This window comes from Rhinopithecus roxellana, chromosome 4 (genome assembly GCF_007565055.1).
Source record: "Rhinopithecus roxellana isolate Shanxi Qingling chromosome 4, ASM756505v1, whole genome shotgun sequence".
NCBI classification, from domain to species: Eukaryota; Metazoa; Chordata; class Mammalia; order Primates; family Cercopithecidae; genus Rhinopithecus; species Rhinopithecus roxellana.
Window position 1 is genome coordinate 37,054,142 of NC_044552.1, and position 18,393 is coordinate 37,072,534.

Consider the following 18,393-nt stretch of genomic DNA (forward strand, 5'->3'; position numbering starts at 1 on the left):
CTTGGGTTTTTTTTTTGTTTTTTTTAGAGATGGGGGGTCTCACTCTGTTGCCCAGGCTAGAGTGCAGTGTCTCATAGCAGCCCTCCCGCCTCCGCCTCCCAAAGTGCTGGGATTGCAGGTGTGAGCCGCTGTTCCCTGCCTACCATGGGGATTTATAACTAAGATAATGTTAACTAAGTTAATGTGACAATTAACTAAGATAATGTTCAAAAGATGTTGGTGGCCGGGCGTGGTGGCTCATGCCTATAATCTTAGCACTTTGGGAGGCCAAGGAGGGAGGACTGCTTGAGACCAGGAGTTTGAGACCAGCCTGGGCAACATAGCAAGACCTCATCACTACAGAAAATACAAAAATTAGCCAGGTATTGTGGTGCATACCTGTGGTCCCAGCTATTTGGGAGGCTGAGGTGGGAAAATCACTTGAGCTTATGAGTTTGAGACTGTAGTGAGCCATAACTGTGTCACTGTACTCCAACCTGGGTGGCAGAGTGAGAACCTGTCTTAAAAGAAAAAAACAAACAAAAAAAAGGTGCTGGCACCTGGGTCTTCCTTAAAGGGAAACTCCTGCCATCTGAGTAGCATGGGGCTTCTGAACTCAGGGCCTAGAATGGTAGTAGAATTTCTTGGAGTTGGGTCCTTTGGTTTTGGAGACCTGTGAAGCAGCCTTCACTGTTTCCTTCCTGTCCGTCTAGCTGTGCCCACCTGGCTGAAGAAGCCCCAAGACAGCCAGCTGGAGGAGGGCAAACCCGGCTACTTGCATTGCCTGACCCAGGCCACACCAAAACCCACAGTTGTCTGGTACAGAAACCAGATGCTCATCTCGGAGGTGAGAAAGAAGAATGTTACCATTGGATGGGCGGGGCCTTCCCTCCACCTGCCCTCTTCTGTGCTCACCTCCATAGCACTCTTTCCCTGGAGGTGGCCTCCAGGGAGAGGTGGATGTGGGTTCAGGCTCTGAGGCCTCTCACCTGTGCTGCAGGACTCACGGTTCGAGGTCTTCAGGAATGGGACCTTGCGCATCAACAACGTGGAGGTGTACGATGGGACATGGTACCGTTGTGTGAGCAGCACCCCAGCTGGCAGCATCGAGGCACAAGCCCGTGTCCAAGTGCTGGGTGAGCCAGCATGTCTTGGGGGAGCACCCTTCCCGGCTAGGCAGGAGAGGAAAGGGGAGGGAGCAGCAGGCCTGGCCACAGCCTCTCCAGCAGCCCCAATTCCTCCTCTTTCCACCCACCCTCTGCTGAAACAGAAAAGCTCAAGTTCACACCACCACCCCAGCCGCAGCAGTGCATGGAGTTTGACAAGGAGGCCACGGTGCCTTGCTCAGCCACAGGCCGAGAGAAGCCCACTATTAAGTGGGAACGGGCAGGTGGGTACAGTGCCGGCATAGGGTGGGGACAGGCAGGGCAGTCCACTGATCAGATGCATACCTGAGGGCCAGCTGGGTGCCCCGCACTGTGCCCAGAAATGTGGAGATTAGACAAGCAATGCAAGGCTGATGTAAGTTGAGTTAGGAAGGAAAACGCCAGATACAGAAGAGGTCAGATTACAGCCTTGGACAACATGGAAGATGACTCAAGGCAACAAGTGATTGGATTGGTCCAGACAATGCTATAAAGTCCTCCCTTCTCCCTTTCCAAAATCGTTTATCTTTTCTAACATAAAAATTACATGGAGGCCGAGCACAGTGGCTCATGCCTCTAATCCCAACACTTTGGGAAGCCGAGGTGGGTGGCTCACTTGAGGCCAGGAGTTTGAGGCCAGCCTCAAACTGGTCTCAAACATGGTGAAACCCCATCTCTACTAAAAATGCAGAAGTTAGCCAGGTGTGGTGGCACAAGCTTGCAATCCCAGCTACTCAGGAGGCTGAAGCAGGAGAATCGCTTGAACCCAGGAGGCAGAGGCTGCAGTGGGCCGAGATCATGCCATTGCACTAGAGTCTGGGTGACAGAGTGAGACTCTGACTCAAAAAAGAAAAAAAAAGAAAAAAGTTAAATGGGCTCCTTTAGAAAATACTGGGAGAGGCTGGGTGTGGTGGCTCACGCCTGTAATCCCAGCACTTTGGGAAGCTGAGGTGGGTGGATCATGAGGTCAGGAGATCGAGACCATCCTGGCAAACACGGTGAAACCTCGTCTCTACTAAAAATACAAAAAATTGGCTGGATGCGGTGGCTCACGCCTATAATCCCAGCACTTTGGGAGGCCGAGGTGGGCGGATCACGAGGTCAGGAGATCGAGACCATCCTGGCAAACACGGTGAAACCTCGTCTCTATTAAAAATACAAAAAATTAGCCGGGTGTGATGGCGGGCGCCTGTAGTCCCAGCTACTCGGAAGGCTGAGGCAGGTGAATGGCGTGAACCCAGGAGGCGGAGCTTATGGTGAGCTGAGATCACACCACTGCACTCTAGCCTGGGCGACAGAGCGAGACTCTGTCTCAAAAAAAAAAAAAAAAAAAATACAAAAAATTAGCCAGGGGTGGTGGCACGTGCCTGTAGTCCCAGCTACTCGGGAGGCTGAGGCAGGAGAATTGTTTGAACCTAGGAGGTGGAGGTTGCAGTGAGCCGAGATTGTGCCACTGCACTCCAACCTGGGTGACAGAGCAAGACTCCGTCTCAAAAAAAAAACAAAACAAGATATTAGTTGGTAGAAAAAATGCACAATCCTGCCATTTATCGTCTTTGGGCATATGTCTTCTTTTTCTTTGTGTATGTTTTTCTTTTTTTACCTAGCAGTTTTATTGTATGTATAGTTTCAGTTATTAAATTTACATGATTGGCCAAGTGTAGTAGCTCACACCTGTAATCCTAGCACTTTGGGAGGCTGAGGTGGGAGGATTGCTTGAGCCCAGGAGTTCAAGACCAACCTGGGCAATATAGGGAGACCCTGTCTATACAAATAATTAAAAAATTAGCCAGGCATGGTGGTGCATGCCTGTAGACATGCTTATTGTAGAAGTAGACAATACAGATAACTACGTAGTTTTTAAAAATATTTTTAAAAAGTATTTATTTTTATAACTGTAATTTTATACCCTTTTTTACTTACCATTGTCAAGCATTTCCCCACATCTTTATACACTCTTCATGAATATTTGTTTTGATGATCTTAATAATATTTCAACCATTGGATTCACTGTAATTTACTTAACTGTTCCTTAAACGTTGGAGATTTGGGTTGTTAACCACCCACCTACCCACCTCCTTTTTTTTCATTACTGCAATAAACATCTTTTTTTTTCTTATTTTTTTTTTGTTTTTTGAGACGGAGTCTCGCTCTGTTGCCCAGGCTGGAGTGCAGTGGCCGGATCTCAGCTCACTGCAAGCTCCGCCTCCCGGGTTTCCGCCATTCTCCTGCCTCAGCCTCCCGAGTAGCTGGGACTACAGGCACCTGGCACCTCGCCCGGCTATTTTTTTTGTATTTTTTTAGTAGAGACAGGGTTTCACCATGTTAACCAGGATGGTCTCGATCTCCTGACCTCGTGATCCGCCTGTCTCGGCCTCCCAAGGTGCTGGGATTACAGGCTTGAGCCACCGCGCCCAGCCTGCAATAAACATCTTTAAGCCAAAGTTTTTTTCTGGATTTAGGTTTATTTCCTTTGGGAAAGATTCCCAGAATTGGAATAATTACGCATGAAAGAGGGTATGAACATTTTTATAGCCCTTTTTGTGAGTTGCCAAATTGTTTTTTTTTTTTTTTTTTTTTTTTTTTTTTTGAGACGGAGTCTTGCTCTGTCACCCGGGCTGGAGTGCAGTGGCCAGATCTCAGCTCACTGCAAGCTCCGCCTCCCAGGTTCACGCCATTCTCCTGCCTCAGCCTCCCGAGTAGCTGGGACTACAGGCGCCCGCCACCTCGCCCGGCTAGTTTTTTGTATTTTTAGTAGAGACGGGGTTTCACTGTGTTAGCCAGGATGGTCTCGATCTCCTGACCTTGTGATCCGCCCGTCTCGGCCTCCCAAAGTGCTGGGATTACAGGCTTGAGCCACCGCGCCCGGCCTCCAAATTGTTTTTTAAAAGGTTGGACCAATTTTGACATTTCCACCTAGAGTGAGAGAGTAGAGTTGTAGATTTTGAGGAGGAAGTAGGCTCCCTCTGCTCAGGTCTGGGGGAACTTTCTGGGAGAGGTGAGGCTCAAAATGGATCCACAGCCTGGGATGGCAAAGAGTGGGAATGGGCTCTAGGAGGGAGAAGTGACAGGCAGCGGGGTAGGAACAGAGCCAATCTGGGCCCAGAGTCCGGTTTGGCAGAAGTGAAATGTCACACAGGGCAACAGGAGGAAGAGGTGAGACTGAAGAATTGGAAGAGGGGTAAATAACGGGGGGCTTCTAACACCTGGCTGAGGAGTTTGGACTTTGCCTGTGGGTGGTCAGGAGCGATGGTGTGTTTTGGAGTCGAGGTGAGGGACTGAAGGCATTGTCAGCCATCTGTGTAACCCTGATCCTTTCCATAATTTCCCTTTGTTACTCCTGCAGATGGGAGCAGCCTCCCAGAGTGGGTGACAGACAACGCTGGGACCCTGCATTTTGCCCGGGTGACTCGAGATGACGCTGGCAACTACACTTGCATTGCCTCCAATGGGCCGCAGGGCCAGATTCGTGCCCATGTCCAGCTCACTGTGGCAGGTGTGACCGTGGCAGGGCCCTTGGGCTGGGAGGGCCCTTTGGGGTAGCACCATGTACCCTGCCAGCCCCTTGGCTCACCCCTCCCTGCCCCTCGCTGGTCTCTTTCCTTCCAGTTTTTATCACCTTCAAAGTAGAGCCAGAGCGCACGACTGTGTACCAGGGCCACACAGCCCTGCTGCAGTGTGAGGCCCAGGGGGACCCTAAGCCACTGATTCAGTGGAAGGGCAAGGACCGCATCCTGGACCCCACCAAGCTGGGACCCAGGTAGGGCCGCCTCCCTCCCATACCCGTCCCTCCTCTCCTGCAGTGCCCACTCCCTGCGAGCTGGCCAGCGCTGTGGCTTCTCCCCTGGCAGGATGCACATCTTCCAGAATGGCTCCCTGGTGATCCACGACGTGGCCCCTGAGGACTCAGGCCGCTACACCTGCATTGCAGGCAACAGCTGCAACATCAAGCACACGGAGGCCCCCCTCTATGTCGTGGGTATGGGCTGGGGAGGGGTGTCCTGCACAGGAAGTGGTGGACCCAGACATTTGTCACCTTGTACTCAGTCAGCCCCTGTGTACAGAACATGACACAGAAGCCATTTTTGTGGCAGAGGAGGGGATTTGGCTGTCTCACCATGCCACTGCACAGTCTTAGAGTCCTTGCTCAGAGCCGGGCTGTCATTTATTTAACATCCCATGGTCGGTGGGTGTGTGTGTGTGTTGCAGGGGAGGGTGTTCTCTTCCTACAATGCTGCCTCCCAGGTTCCTGCAGCAGCCACACATATCTCTGGGTGGCTGGGGAGGAAGACCAGGTCAGAATGCAGTAGGACAAGGTTCTTTTCTCCAGGAGGCCCAGAGAGAATGATGGGTCCAGTGAAAGGCCCTGCACTTAACTCTGTGCCCCTGGGAGACTTATTTCTCCTCTGGGGACTTGTTTCTGCATCCACAGGTGAAGGTGGTTTAAATGAGAAGCTCTCAAACTTTCTTGGTTTGGCAGCAGTTATTTTTCTAGACAAAGTATAATGTGAAAGTTTAAATGGATGAAAATGAAGTGAGGAGGCCCCTTGGTGGGAGCCACTGGGGTGTGTGTGGCAGTGGGGGGATCCTGCATGGTCTCTCTCCCTTCATTCCCCCAATGCCTCTTGAGACCCCTCGGTGGGGGCCATTGAAAGGTCCCTAGACCAGCAGATCCCTTCTACAGATCTGTTCATTGAAAAACCTGCTCTGTGCCAGGCAGTGCCTGGAATTCTAAACCTGAAGCTCCCAAATGTTGTTCTCTGGGGCCTGGCTCACATTATCAAGTCCCTTGGGAAGCTTCTTTTTTTTTTTTTTTTTTTTTTTTGAGACGGAGTCTCCTGAAGTGAAGTGCAGTGGCATGATCTCAGCTCAATGCAAGCTCCGCCTCTCAGGTTCACGCCATTCTCCTGTCTCAGTCTCCCGAGTAGCTGGGACTACAGGTGCCCGCCACCACGCCCGGCTAATTTTTTGTATTTTTTAGTAGAGATGGGGTTTCACTGTGTTAGCCAGGATGGTCTCGATCTCCTGACCTCGTGATCCCCCTGCCTCGGCCTCCCAAAGTGCTGAGATTACAGGCTTGAGCCACCGCGCCCGGCCGGGAAGCTTCTTAACAAATAGCGTGGGTTTGTGGTGGCTCCCTGACAGGTGTGCATTATCTGTGTCGCCTGCCTTGACTTGCGATGCACAACCAGCTTGGGAACCCCTGGCCTCATCTCCTTCAGAGTCTTCCTTTGACCTCAGTGGGTCATGAGGACCTGCTGGCCCTTGTTAAAGCCAGTGAAGGTGGTGACCCTCCCAGGCCATCTGTTAAGTTGTCCTGTTGATGGGGTTGGGAGGAGTTAGTGGAGAAGCAGGGCTTGTTTTGCTTAGCAGCGCCTGCCCAGACCCATCTGTGTGTCTCTCAGACAAGCCTGTGCCGGAGGAGTCGGAGGGCCCTGGCAGCCCTCCCCCCTACAAGATGATCCAGACCATTGGGCTGTCGGTGGGTGCCGCTGTGGCCTACATCATCGCCGTGCTGGGTCTCATGTTCTACTGCAAGAAGCGCTGCAAAGCCAAGCGGCTGCAGAAGCAGCCCGAGGGCGAGGAGCCAGAGATGGAATGTCTCAACGGTGAGAGGCCCTGGAGGGGGAAGTGGTACCCGTGTGTAGGAGCTGAGCGCCCTCCCGCGGCCACGGAGGGGAGAGCGCCAGCCCTCAGGAAACCTAGCCGCTGTTGCTGGATCTTGGAGGTGGGGCTGCCACACCCCTAGTGGGAAGCCTGGAGTTGGCTGATTCCCAGGGCCTGGGCTTCTGAGCAACCTGGCTTGAGACTTCTTCATTGGAGCCCCTGGGACCAGCTTCCTGTGATTCCCTGCTGTTTCCTCCTCCCAGCAGGAAACCACAGATATCATTAGTATACGTATACATGTTGCTGTTGCACGTCTTGTTTCCCCCCATGAGTCTAAGAGTTCCCCCAAGGGCAGTCTTTCCGTTTACTTCCCTTCTCCTATCCCCACTTCCCTGGACTGGGAGCTCCCTGAGGTCATTACTGGGTCTCTCCTATCAGCTCAGGTGTTCAGGAGCAGGGGTTGGGTCTCCATTATTGTGATTTTCCCTTTGTGCCTGTTGAGGACTTTGCCCAGTAGGAGGCCCCATGAAAGCAACAATCCTTATGTGTAGCTATAGTGTTCAGGGACCAGTGATTCAGATTAGATGTCTGCAGTTGGTTCCATCTCAGAGGTTGTAATCAGCTGCATCACTAAGGGGCATACCCTAGGGGATGCCCATACCTCCCCCACCCAGCCCCAGCCCCATAATTTTATCATTTGGGCTTGCCCCTTCATGTGGAGTACCGTAATTGGACCCAAGTTGGCAAGAGTGGAAGACTAGGGGACGGAACAGAAATCCCCGTGGTGGCCAGAGTGTCAGGTCTCATCGTGACGCTCCTGTCCTCCTTCTTCCCAGGCGGGCCTTTGCAAAATGGGCAGCCCTCAGCAGAGATCCAAGAGGAAGTGGCCTTGACCAGCTTGGGCTCCGGCCCCGCAGCCACCAACAAACGCCACAGCACAAGTGATAAGATGCACTTCCCACGGTCCAGCCTGCAGCCCATCACCACGCTGGGTATGTCGCCTTGACTACAGCTGCCCCTGCCTAACTGCAAGTCACCAGCTGTGTCTTGAGGCTGGGTACAGGCTAGTTTTCCGAAGTCCCTGAAACCTGGAATGTTAGAGGTAGACGGAAGTGTAGATAGAGATCTGGCCCAGTGTGGCCCCAGAGCCTGTTATTCACTGCCTTTCGTACAGATTTTGTCATTCCTGTGTACTACCTGTAGTATTATTTACTTGATGTTTTATTTAAATTGACTCTTTAAAAAAACAGACAACAACAGAAAAGCTAAGTTACCTTTGTTGTAGGAAAAAATATGAGAAATCATGGGTTTGTTGTAGTTAAGTTTTTCCTTAGCATACATTAAGGCATGTTTACCATGAGCCACCAAAAATTCTCATGCGAATCACCCTTTGGAAAATGCTGAATATTAGTCCAACCCTTTTATTTTGCTGCTGGAGACACTGAAGCCTTCGGAGGGAGGGGGTCACAGCAGAACCGGGTCTCCCGCCCAGCCCAGGTGGGTGAGTCCCCACTGTAGTAGAGGCTAGGCCCCTCCCCCAGGTCAGGAGCTGCCTCTGCCTGGGTGAAGGTGGTTGGCTGACTCAGACTGTACCCACAGGAAAGAGTGAGTTTGGGGAGGTGTTCCTGGCAAAGGCTCAGGGCTTGGAGGAGGGAGTGGCGGAGACCCTGGTACTTGTGAAGAGCCTGCAGAGCAAGGACGAGCAGCAGCAGCTGGACTTCCGGAGGGAGTTGGAGATGTTTGGGAAGCTGAACCACGCCAACGTGGTGCGGCTCCTGGGGCTCTGCCGGGAGGCTGAGCCCCATTACATGGTGCTGGAATATGTGGACCTGGTATGCTGTTGGCAGGGGACGCGGGGGTCTCGGGTAGGGAGGGCAGTGTCCTACAAAGGTGGGAGTCGGGCTGGAGCACTGTGAAAACCTTGTCTTGTGCGGTCTCAGCCGAGACCTCGCCTGCCTGCTGTTACACCTTGCCCACCTTGCGATGCTCAGCTTCTGCCTTCCCTGCTCTTGGATGCCTGCATTCCCTTTATCAGCACCCAGTCTGTCCATCTGTATCTCGGGGGAGGGGTTGGTCCTAAATTCTTCTGGGACTTCTCACTGTCACACTGCAGGGATGCCTTCCAGGTCATCTTCTCTGACTCCTGTTTTCTTTGGTTTGTTATTTTTTCCTCCCCAAAAGCTTGTCCCCACTTGAGAATAAATATATCAGAACCCACTTTCCTTCCCTCCTTCCTAGCACCACTTGTGACATGAGTGTTACCCCAGCCACCAGCCTTCTCCTCTCCACTCAGGGCATCGTTCCCAGAGCTGCCCCTTCCTCTTCATTCCCCAGCTGGTCCTGGCCCTCGCCCCATGGTCCTCAAACTGCTGCTTGTCAAATCCCTAGCTCTGGGGCAAAAGCAGGCAGGAGTCCTATCAATCTTTCCATTAACAAGTACTTATGCATCTGGGCACAGTAGTTCACACTTGTAATCCCAGCACTTTGGGAAGCTGAGGCAGGGGGATCACTTGAGACCAGGAGTCCGAGACCAGCCTGGTCAAGACTCTGTCTCTACAAAAAGTTAAAAACAAACAAACAAGTACTTATGAATACTTTATGTATGTTTCTGCTGCTGGTGTTCTCCTCTCTTTGTTTCTATGCAATTGTAAAGCTCTAGAGGACAGGGGTTTCCTCTCCGGAATATTTGAAGACAGAGGGTAGGGGACTGTTTTCCTCTTGGCTCACTGAAGATAGGGGCTCTGCTGCCCCACCTGTCTGGAGGTTCCCCTTGGGGTAAAAATGCCAATTCTCCTCTCTTTCTGACTGAGAGAGCCTCTAGGAGGCGTCTCCTATATATTTTTAAAGTTCTGTACTCCCAGTGAACTTTCCCCAGGAAAGGGGCCCAGGATAGCTTAGGCCTTCTCACTGCCTCCCCAGGCAGGAATTCTTCGAGCACCTGCTTTGTCTGAGGCTTTACAGCCAATGGCTCTGCACTGACCTGAGCGTGATGCCTGGCTTTTCCCTTAGGGAGACCTCAAGCAGTTCCTGAGGATTTCCAAGAGCAAGGATGAAAAATTGAAGTCACAGCCCCTCAGCACCAAGCAGAAGGTGAGGACGGAGTGAGGGAGGGAGGGAGAGGGTGCCCAGGGAGCAACAGAGGCACCATTTATTGAGGGCTCTCTATGGGCCAGGCCCTATGGTAAGAACTTCACATGTGTTACCGTAATTATCATGGTAGTCCTCTGAAATATATACTACTATCCCCATTTTGTGGATGAAGACATTGAGGCTTATGAGGTTGTATGACCTGTCCCAGGTCATGTATCCTGGAAGTGGCTTTGCATTGCCATGCTGGCTTCACGGAGAAGAGCTACCCTCGGACCTTGCCCCTGGGAAGGAGCTTGCATTGGAGCAGGATGCCTGCCCATCTGCAGTGAGCTCTGAGCTGGAGAAGCAGCAAGCAGTCTGAGTGCAGGGGCCTGCGGGGCTAGGTGTGGGCCTGAGCTTGTTTCTTCAGCTCTGAGTGGAGAAGACTCTTCTGTGAATGGGCTGCCTGCCTGGGTTTCCCCCTCTGTGGTTTGCATCTTGCCCTCTCCCTTGGGTTGTAGCTGCCCAGGCTTTCCTTCTAGTTTTCCTCCTGCCTTCTGTGCAGAGATTGTTCTGGGCACAGAGCCCTGGCTGGGGCCCCTGTGGTGGAGCAGACCTCGGTTGAAATAGTGAAGAAGGGAAAACTTGCCTGCTACCCCCTGCCGCCTCAGTCCGTACCTTTCCAATGCCCGGGGCTTGCTGTGGCCCAGCCCCTTCTTCCTTCCCTCAGGTTCTTCTTGTTCACAGCCGCCTCCTCTCCCCTCTGAAATGGATCTACTTCCTTCCATGTGACTGGGGAGTCTGCTTCCAAGCTGGCAGTGAAGTGACCTCATAAACCAAATCAGAGCTCGGGGCAGGGTAGGCAGAAGGCTCTGCCCTTTCTCACAGGGGACCATTCCTTGCCTGCTAAGCTGTCCCAGGTCACCAACTCTAGAGGCAAAACAGAAAGGCATGGCTGGCAGATGAGTCAGGTGAATGGGACCCTGGCTGCCCCCAGTCTCTCTGGGGAAGCAGCTCTGTGCCCTTCAGGCTGGCCCCCTCTTATTACATGCGAATTTACTAAGACCCAGACAGGACAAGTGACCTGGCCTCCTGACACCACACCCCTACTTCCATCCCCATGAAGCTGCAGGAACTGTGTATAGTGGCTATAGAGGAGAAGCCACAGGATGGGACTTGCTACACCAGCTAAGTGAGATTTCAGGACTAAAGAGCTCACAAATTAGGACACTCACAGAGCCAGTGAATCCTCACAGAGCCAGGTGTGGCCCCAAGGGCCCTTGGGAATGCAAAATTAAAACAGGCATCAGCTAGGTGCGGTGGGAGGCTAAGGCAGGAGGATTGCTTCAGCTCAGGAGTTTGAGACCAACCTGGGCAACATAGCAAGACCCTGTCTCTACAACAAATAAAAAGTTAACCGGGCACAGGGGCGTGCTTGTAGTCCCAGCTACTTGCGAGGCTGAGGAGGAAGAATTACTGGAGCCCAGGAGGTTGAGGCTGCGGTGAGCCATGATTGCAGCACTGCACTCCAGCCTGGGCAACAGAGCACGATCCTATCTCAAAGAAGAAAAAAAAAATGGACAGGCATCTTGCCCTTGGGGCACTTATTATCTAGCAGAGAGATTAGGTACATGAGTATGACCTGTGCCTTACAGACTTGAGGTAAAACAGAAAGCAAGTGGGAGGCATTAAGAGATGTTGAAGACACCCATGTCCTTCAGGTGGACAGATGGTTGTGGTTAACAAAGAAGTTTTCCTAGTAGAGAAAACCATTTAAGTTTAGTTTGCAAGGACAGGAAGTAGTTGAATGGCAGGAAGGGGATGGCTTCAGGAGTCAGGGGAGTCAAGGTGGGATTCTCTGGCTGGGTTGAGACATAGGCTTACAGGAAGTCAGTTACCTTTCTCATGTGATCTAAGGCACTCTATTTGACTGCAAATCATCACCATCTTTGCTAAACATCTTTTTCACACTTTTTTTTTTGTCATAGTGTCTTCAATATGATGGGGAGCTTTAATAAGTTGGGTTCTACACTCTCCAAGGACAATACTCTGCATTACATAGACAGGATGCTTTAAAAAAAAAAAAAAAGGCACAGTGGCTCACGCCTGTAATCCCAGCACTTTGGGAGGCCGAGGCAGGTGGATCATGAGGTCAGGAGTTCAAGACCAGCCTGGCCAACATGGTGAAACTCCATCTCTACTAAAAATACAAAAATTAGCCAGGCATGGTGGCAGGTGCCTGTAATCTGAGCTACTTGGGAGGCTGAGACAGGAGAATCACTTGAACCCGGGAGGCGAAGGTTGCAGTGAGCCAAGATCGTGCCATTGCACTCTAGCCTGGGAGACAAGAGCGAGACTTTGTCTCAAAAAAAAAGAAAAATGCAGGCCAGGCATGGTGGCTCATAGGTGTAATCCCAGCACTTCGGGAGGCCGAGGCGGGCAGATCACTCGAGGCCAGGAGTTCGAGACCAGCCTGGTCAACATGGGAAACCCCGTCCCTACTAAAAGTACAAAAAGTACCTGTGCATGGTGTCACATGCATGTAATTCCAGCTACTCGGGAGGCTGAAGCAGGAGAATAGCTTGAGCCTGGGTGGCGGAGGTTGCAGTGAGCTGAGATCTTGCCACTGTACTCCAGCCTGGGCAACAGGAATCAAGCCCTGTCTCAAAAAAAAAAAAAAAAAAAAAGTAGATTTCTGGACCATGACTCAGAAGGAGGGAATTAGAGTATTTAAGAGTGAGGTCTGAAGACCTGAATTTTTCAAACAAGCTCTCCAGCTGATTCCTAAGTTCATTAAAGTTCAAGGAGCCCTGGTGGAGACTAGTAGCTTTGAAATGCTTTTTGATTATAATCCCTTTTAGGAAATGCATTTTAAGATGGTACGGTAGTATATGCCTGTAATCCCAGCTACTTGGAAGGCTGAGGCCGGAGGATCCCTTGGGCCCAGGAGTTTGAGGCCAGCCTGAGTGACATAGCAAGACCTACATCACTTAACAATAACAAAAAAGGAACACATTTTACTCATGATCTAGTATGCAGGCTCATGTAACTAAAATTAAACTTTCACAACATTGTGTTTGATGTGCTTGATGTTTTCTTTTTTTTCTTTTCTTTTCTTTTTTTTTTTTTTTTGAGACAGAGTCTTGCTCTGTTGCCCAGGCTGGAGTGCAGTGGTGAGATCTCGGCTCACTGCACGCTCTGCCTCCCGGGTTTATGCCATTCTCCTGCCTCAGCCTCCTGAGTAGCTGGGACTACAGGTGCCTGCCACCACGCCCGGCTTTTTGTTTTTTAATAGAGACGGGATTTCACCATGTTAGCCAGGATGGTCTCGATCTCCTGACCTCGTGGTCCGCCCACCTCGGCCTCCCAAAGTGCTGGGATTACAGGCGTGAGCCACCGCGCCCGGCCAACACTTGATGTTTTCTATCCTGTCCTCTTTCTATTTATTTTTATTTTTTTTTGTAGAGATGGGGGTCTTGCCGTGTTGCCCAGGCTGGTCTTGAACTCCTGGGTTCAAGTAATCCTCCTGCCTCAGCCACCCAAAGTGCTGGGATTGCACGCATGAGCCACTGTGCCCGGCCTGTTTTCTATCCTTTTTTTTTTTCCCCCAATCCACTAAACTGGTTTCGAGACCCATGTAGGTCTCGATCAGCAGTTTGAAAAGCACTGCTTTTGGGTATTCCATGAAAATGAAAATTCTTGGGGAAGATGAACTAAAACTTGTAGGTACTTTATTGTGCTAATTATGTAGTGAGCTGCCCTGTCACTTTATACTCCTAGGACCTAGAACGGAAGGGGAAAAACTTAAGTATTCTAGGGAGGTGGAGTGGTAGGCAGGGTGTTCCCTGGCCAGCTGAAGTTGGAACCAAAGTGCCATATTGGGTGTGAGTGGGCTGAGGGGGGCCTCAGGAGGATTTTAAGAGAGCAGTGAGGTAGTGATAGAAATCAAAGACATGGTCCTGGGTGTTGGCATAATGGTAGGTAATGCCGTCTAGAGTAGCTGATAAGATGATGTCAGAGAGCTGTAATTTGTAATTGCTCCGCGGATCACCTGTGAATTAATGACGCGATGAAAAGCAGGATCAGCTTAGCACACCTGGTGGACCATGCTTTATGCAGTCAGATGCCATGGCAGGAAATAGAAGGCCTCTTGTGAGAAGATCTCAGTAGCATCACAGTGGGTTAGCCAGAACATGGGCAAACCCCTGGGGTGTTAAAATTGGAAAGGAAGGGGTGGGTCTGATCCTTACCAAAGAATGGGTCTTTTATAACAGTATTTGAGAATTAATCCAGTGGCTATCTGATGGCATCTTGCCCAGCGTTAAGGAAACACCTAATTGGCTTGAGTCTAACAGAATTCTCTTTTACTGCCCTTGCTTAGCCAGTATTTCCGGAAGCACCACCTCTCTGGAAAGATAGCAAGTCAGTTACCATGCCAAGTCCACCCTCTTCTGTTTACCTTGACTAGCAGCAGATTGTTTAGCTTGTGAGCCAGATCAGAGAGAGCAGGCTGAGGGGACTCACAAGTCTGATGAAGGCACGTTACCAAAACCTTTGCCTGCCACTTACAGAGAATCAAGCAAGGTTGGACAATGCCCTGGGATTTTGAAACCTGAAGTGGAGTTGTCTCTGTTCATGATGGCTGCTGAAGCGGCCCGGCCCCTTTACCACCAGTGCACGTGGGGCATTCTGAGGACGGTGCTCCAGGGGTTATTTTAGGGATGTAGACTCAGCTTTTTTTTTGAGACGTAGTCTTGCTCTGTCACCCAGCCTGGGGTGCAGTGGCACAATCTCGGCTCACTGCAGCCTCCGCCTCCCAAGTTCAAGCAATTCTCCTGCCTCAGCCTCCTGAGTAGCTGGGACTACAGAAGCCCACTACCACACCGGACTAATTTTTGTATTTTTAGTAGAGACAGGGTTTCACTATAATGGCCAGGCTGATCTTGAACTCCTGACCTTGTGATTCACCCACCTTGGCCTCCCAGAGTGCTGGGATTACAGGTGTGAGCCACTGCACCCGGCCAGACTCTGCTTTTCATGGAGACCCCAGTGTACTTCCCAGAGAGGCCCAGTAATCCTGGCAGGCCATCCACCCTCCGTCTTCTTCTTTTTTTTTTTTTTTTTTAAGACAGAATCTTGCTCTGTTGCCCAGGCTGGAGTGCAATGGCGCGATCTTGGCTCACTGCAAGCTCCACCTCCTGGGTTCACGCCATTCTCCTGCCTCAGCCTCCCGAGTAGCTGGGACTACAGGTGCCCACCACCACACCCAGCTAATTTTTTTGTATTTTTAGTAGAGATGGGGTTCCACTGTGTTAGCAAAGATGGTCTCAATCTCCCGTCCTTGTGATCCGCCTGCCTAGGCCTCCCGAAGTGCTGGGATTACAGGGGTGAGCCACCGTGCCCAGCACCCCCCCTTTTTTTTTTTTTGAGGCAGAGTCTCCCTCTGTCGCCCAGGTTGAAGTGCAGTGGCGTGATCTCAGCTCACTGCAAGCTCCACCTCCCGGGTTCACGCCATTCTCCTGCCTCAGCCTCTTGAGTAGCTGGGACTACAGGCACCCACCACCACGCCCAGCTAGCTTTTTGTATTTTTTTTCTTTTTTTAGTAGGGACGGGGTTTCACCATGTTAGCCAGGATGGTCTCGATCTCCTGACCTTATGATCTGCCCACCTCGGCCTCCCAAAGTGCTGGGATTACAGAGAGCCACTGCTCCCAGACCACCCGCCCTCTTCTTTTAACTTCCTCACTGGTTACACGTTTAGTTGAAAGCTATCCTGAGATTTTGTGTCTTCACTGTTGATAAAGAAATTCACCAAAAGTAGCCAGGCACAGTGGCTCAGGCCTATAATCCCAGCACTGTAGGAGGCCGAGGTAGGCAGATCATTTAAGGTCAGTTGGAGACCAGCCTGACCAACATGGTGAAACCCTGTCTCTACTAAAAATACAAAAATTAGCCGGGCATGGTGGCACGTGCCTGTAGTCCTGCTGCTTGGGAGGCTGAGGCACAAGAATTGCTTGAACTTGCGAGGCGGCAGTTGCAGTGAACTGAGACTGTGCCACTACACTCCCGCCTGGGCGACAGAGTGAGACTCCGTCTGGATGAGGATTTTCCCAACTCTAATTACGTCATTCATTTAGCACCTCTGCATTAATGCGCTGCCTGTTAGAGCCTCAGGCAGCACTGATCAGGACGATGATGGGAATGTACCATATCTGTGCTGGTCAGTACAGTTGTCACTAGCTTCATATAGCAACTGTACACTTGGAATTTGGCTAGAGCAGCAGAAGAACTGAATTTTTTTTGTTTGTTTTGTTTTGTTTTGTTTTGTTTTGTTTATTTTTTAGAGACAGTCTTATCCTGTCGGCCAGGTTGGAGTGCAGTGGCAGGACCTCGGCTTACTGCAGCCTCCACCTCCCAGGTTCAAATGATTCTCCTGCCTTCGGCCCCCTGAGTAGCTGGGATTACAGGTGCGTGCCACCATACCTGGCTATTTTTTGTAATTTTAGTAGAGATGGGGTTTCACCACGTTGGCCAGGCTGGTCTCGAACTCCTGACCTCAAGTGATCCACCTGCCTTGGCCTCCCAAAGTGCTGGGATTACGGGCGTGAGCCACCACACCCGGCTTGAATTTATTTAATTTTATTTAATTTTATTTATTTATTTATTTTGAGATGGAGTCTCGCTCTGTTGCCCAGGCTGGAGTGCAGTGGCGCAATTTCGGCTCACTGCAAGCTCCGCCTTCCGCGTTCATGCTATTCTCCTGCCTCAGCCTCCTGAGTAGCTGGGACTACAGGCGCCCGCCACCACGCCCAGATAATTTTTTTGTATTTTTAGTAGAGATGGGGTTTCACCATATGTTAGGCAAGATGGTCTCAATCTCCTGACCTCATGATCCACCCCTCTTGGCCTCCCAAAGTGCTGGGATTACAGGCGTGAGCCACTGACTCGGCCTGTATTTTATTTTTTAAGACAGGGTCTCATTCCATCACCGAGGCTGGAATGCAGTTGTGCAGTCATGGCTCACTGCCGCCTCGACCTCAGGGGCCCAAGTGATCCTCTCACTTCAGCCTCCCGAGTAGCTGAGACTACAGGCACCCACCACCACACCTGTCTAATTTTTAAATTTTTTGTGGAGATGGGGTCTCACTATGTTGTCCAGGCTTGTCTCAAACTCCTAGGCTTAATCAATCCTCCCACATCAGCTTCTAAAACCGCTGGAATTACAGGCCAGCATGAGCTATTACACCAACCAGAATTGAATTGTAAACGTTACTGAGTTTTAATTAACTTAAAGCCAGGTGCAGTGCCTCATACCTGTAATCCCAGCACTTTGGGAGGCCAAGGGGGAAGGATTGCTTGGGCCGGGAGTCTGAGACCAGCCTAGGCAACAAAGTGAGACTGTCTCTAAAAAATAAAAATAGGCTGGGCATGGTGGCTGATGCCTGTAATCCAGCACTTTGGGAGGCCGAGGCAGGGGGATCACTTAAGGGCAGTTCAAGACCAGCCTGGCCAAAATGGTGAAACCCCGTCTCTACTAAAAATAAAAAAATTAGCTGTGCATGGTAGTGGGTACCTGTAATTCCAGGAGGATCACTGGAACCCGGGAGGTGGAGGTTGCAGTGAGCCTAGATAGTGCCACTGCACTCCAGCCTGAGTGACAGAGTGAGACTCAGTCTCTGAATAAATAAATAAACAAATAAAATTAGCCAGGCATGGTGGTGTATGCCAATAGTTCCAGCTACTATGGAGGCTGAGGTGGGAGGATCACTTGAGCCTGGGAGGTTGAAGATGCAGTGAACTGTGATTGCACCACTGCACTCCAGCCTAGGCAATAGACACCCTGTCTCTCAAAACACAAAAACAAAAAAGTTTTAAATAAATTTAAATAGCCATGTGGGGATAGTGGCTACTGCATAGGACCGCACAGATTTAGACTTTTTTTTTTTTTTTTTGAGACAGAGTCTCGCTCTGTCGCCCAGGCTGGAGTACAGTGGCCGGATCTCAGCTCACTGCAGCTCCACCTCCCGGGTTTACGCCATTCTTCTGCCTCAGCCTCCCGAGTAGCTGGGACTACAGGCGCCCACCACCTCGCCTGGCTAATTTTTTTTTTATTTTTTAGTAGAGACGGGGTTTCACCGGGTTAGCCAGGATGGTCTCGATCTCCTGACCTCGTGATCCGCCCGTCTCGGCCTCCCAAAGTGCTGGGATTACAGGCTTGAGCCACCGCGCCGGGTGACTTTTTTTTTTTTTTAACTTTAAAGCTTTGTTTTTAAAAACTTTTTGATTGGAACCTACATTAGCAAAAAGTACATTTTGCATCACCACCCAGTACACACATATGTATATATTTTTATTTTTTATTTTATTTATTTTATTTTTTTAAGATGGAGTCTTGCTCTTTTGCCCAGGCTGGAGTGCAGTGGTGCAATCTCGGTTCACTGCAACCTCTGCCTCCTGGGTTCAAGCAATTCTCCTGCCTCAGCCTCCTGAGTAGCTGGGATTACAGGCGCCCGCCACCACGCCAAGGTAATTTTTGTATTTTTAGTAGAGATGGGGTTTCACCATGTTGGTCAGGCTGGTCTCGAACTCCTGAC

At 50.7% G+C, this 18,393-nt stretch overlaps 1 protein-coding gene across 3 annotated transcripts in view; it reads left to right on the forward strand.

Annotated features, from left to right (window-relative positions):
• The window catches only part of PTK7 (protein tyrosine kinase 7 (inactive)), an 84,766-nt gene that overhangs the window by 61,204 nt on the left and 5,169 nt on the right, over positions 1–18,393 (forward strand). For all 3 annotated transcript variants that reach the window (XM_030929167.1, XM_010369706.2, XM_030929166.1), the window contains exons 8-17: positions 693–826; positions 980–1,115; positions 1,250–1,369; positions 4,471–4,620; positions 4,734–4,884; positions 4,976–5,103; positions 6,530–6,733; positions 7,568–7,723; positions 8,331–8,563; positions 9,741–9,821. In XM_030929167.1, the coding sequence (XP_030785027.1) occupies positions 693–826; positions 980–1,115; positions 1,250–1,369; positions 4,471–4,620; positions 4,734–4,884; positions 4,976–5,103; positions 6,530–6,733; positions 7,568–7,723; positions 8,331–8,563; positions 9,741–9,821 (1,493 nt within the window). The remainder of the gene's footprint in view (positions 1–692; positions 827–979; positions 1,116–1,249; positions 1,370–4,470; positions 4,621–4,733; positions 4,885–4,975; positions 5,104–6,529; positions 6,734–7,567; positions 7,724–8,330; positions 8,564–9,740; positions 9,822–18,393) is intronic.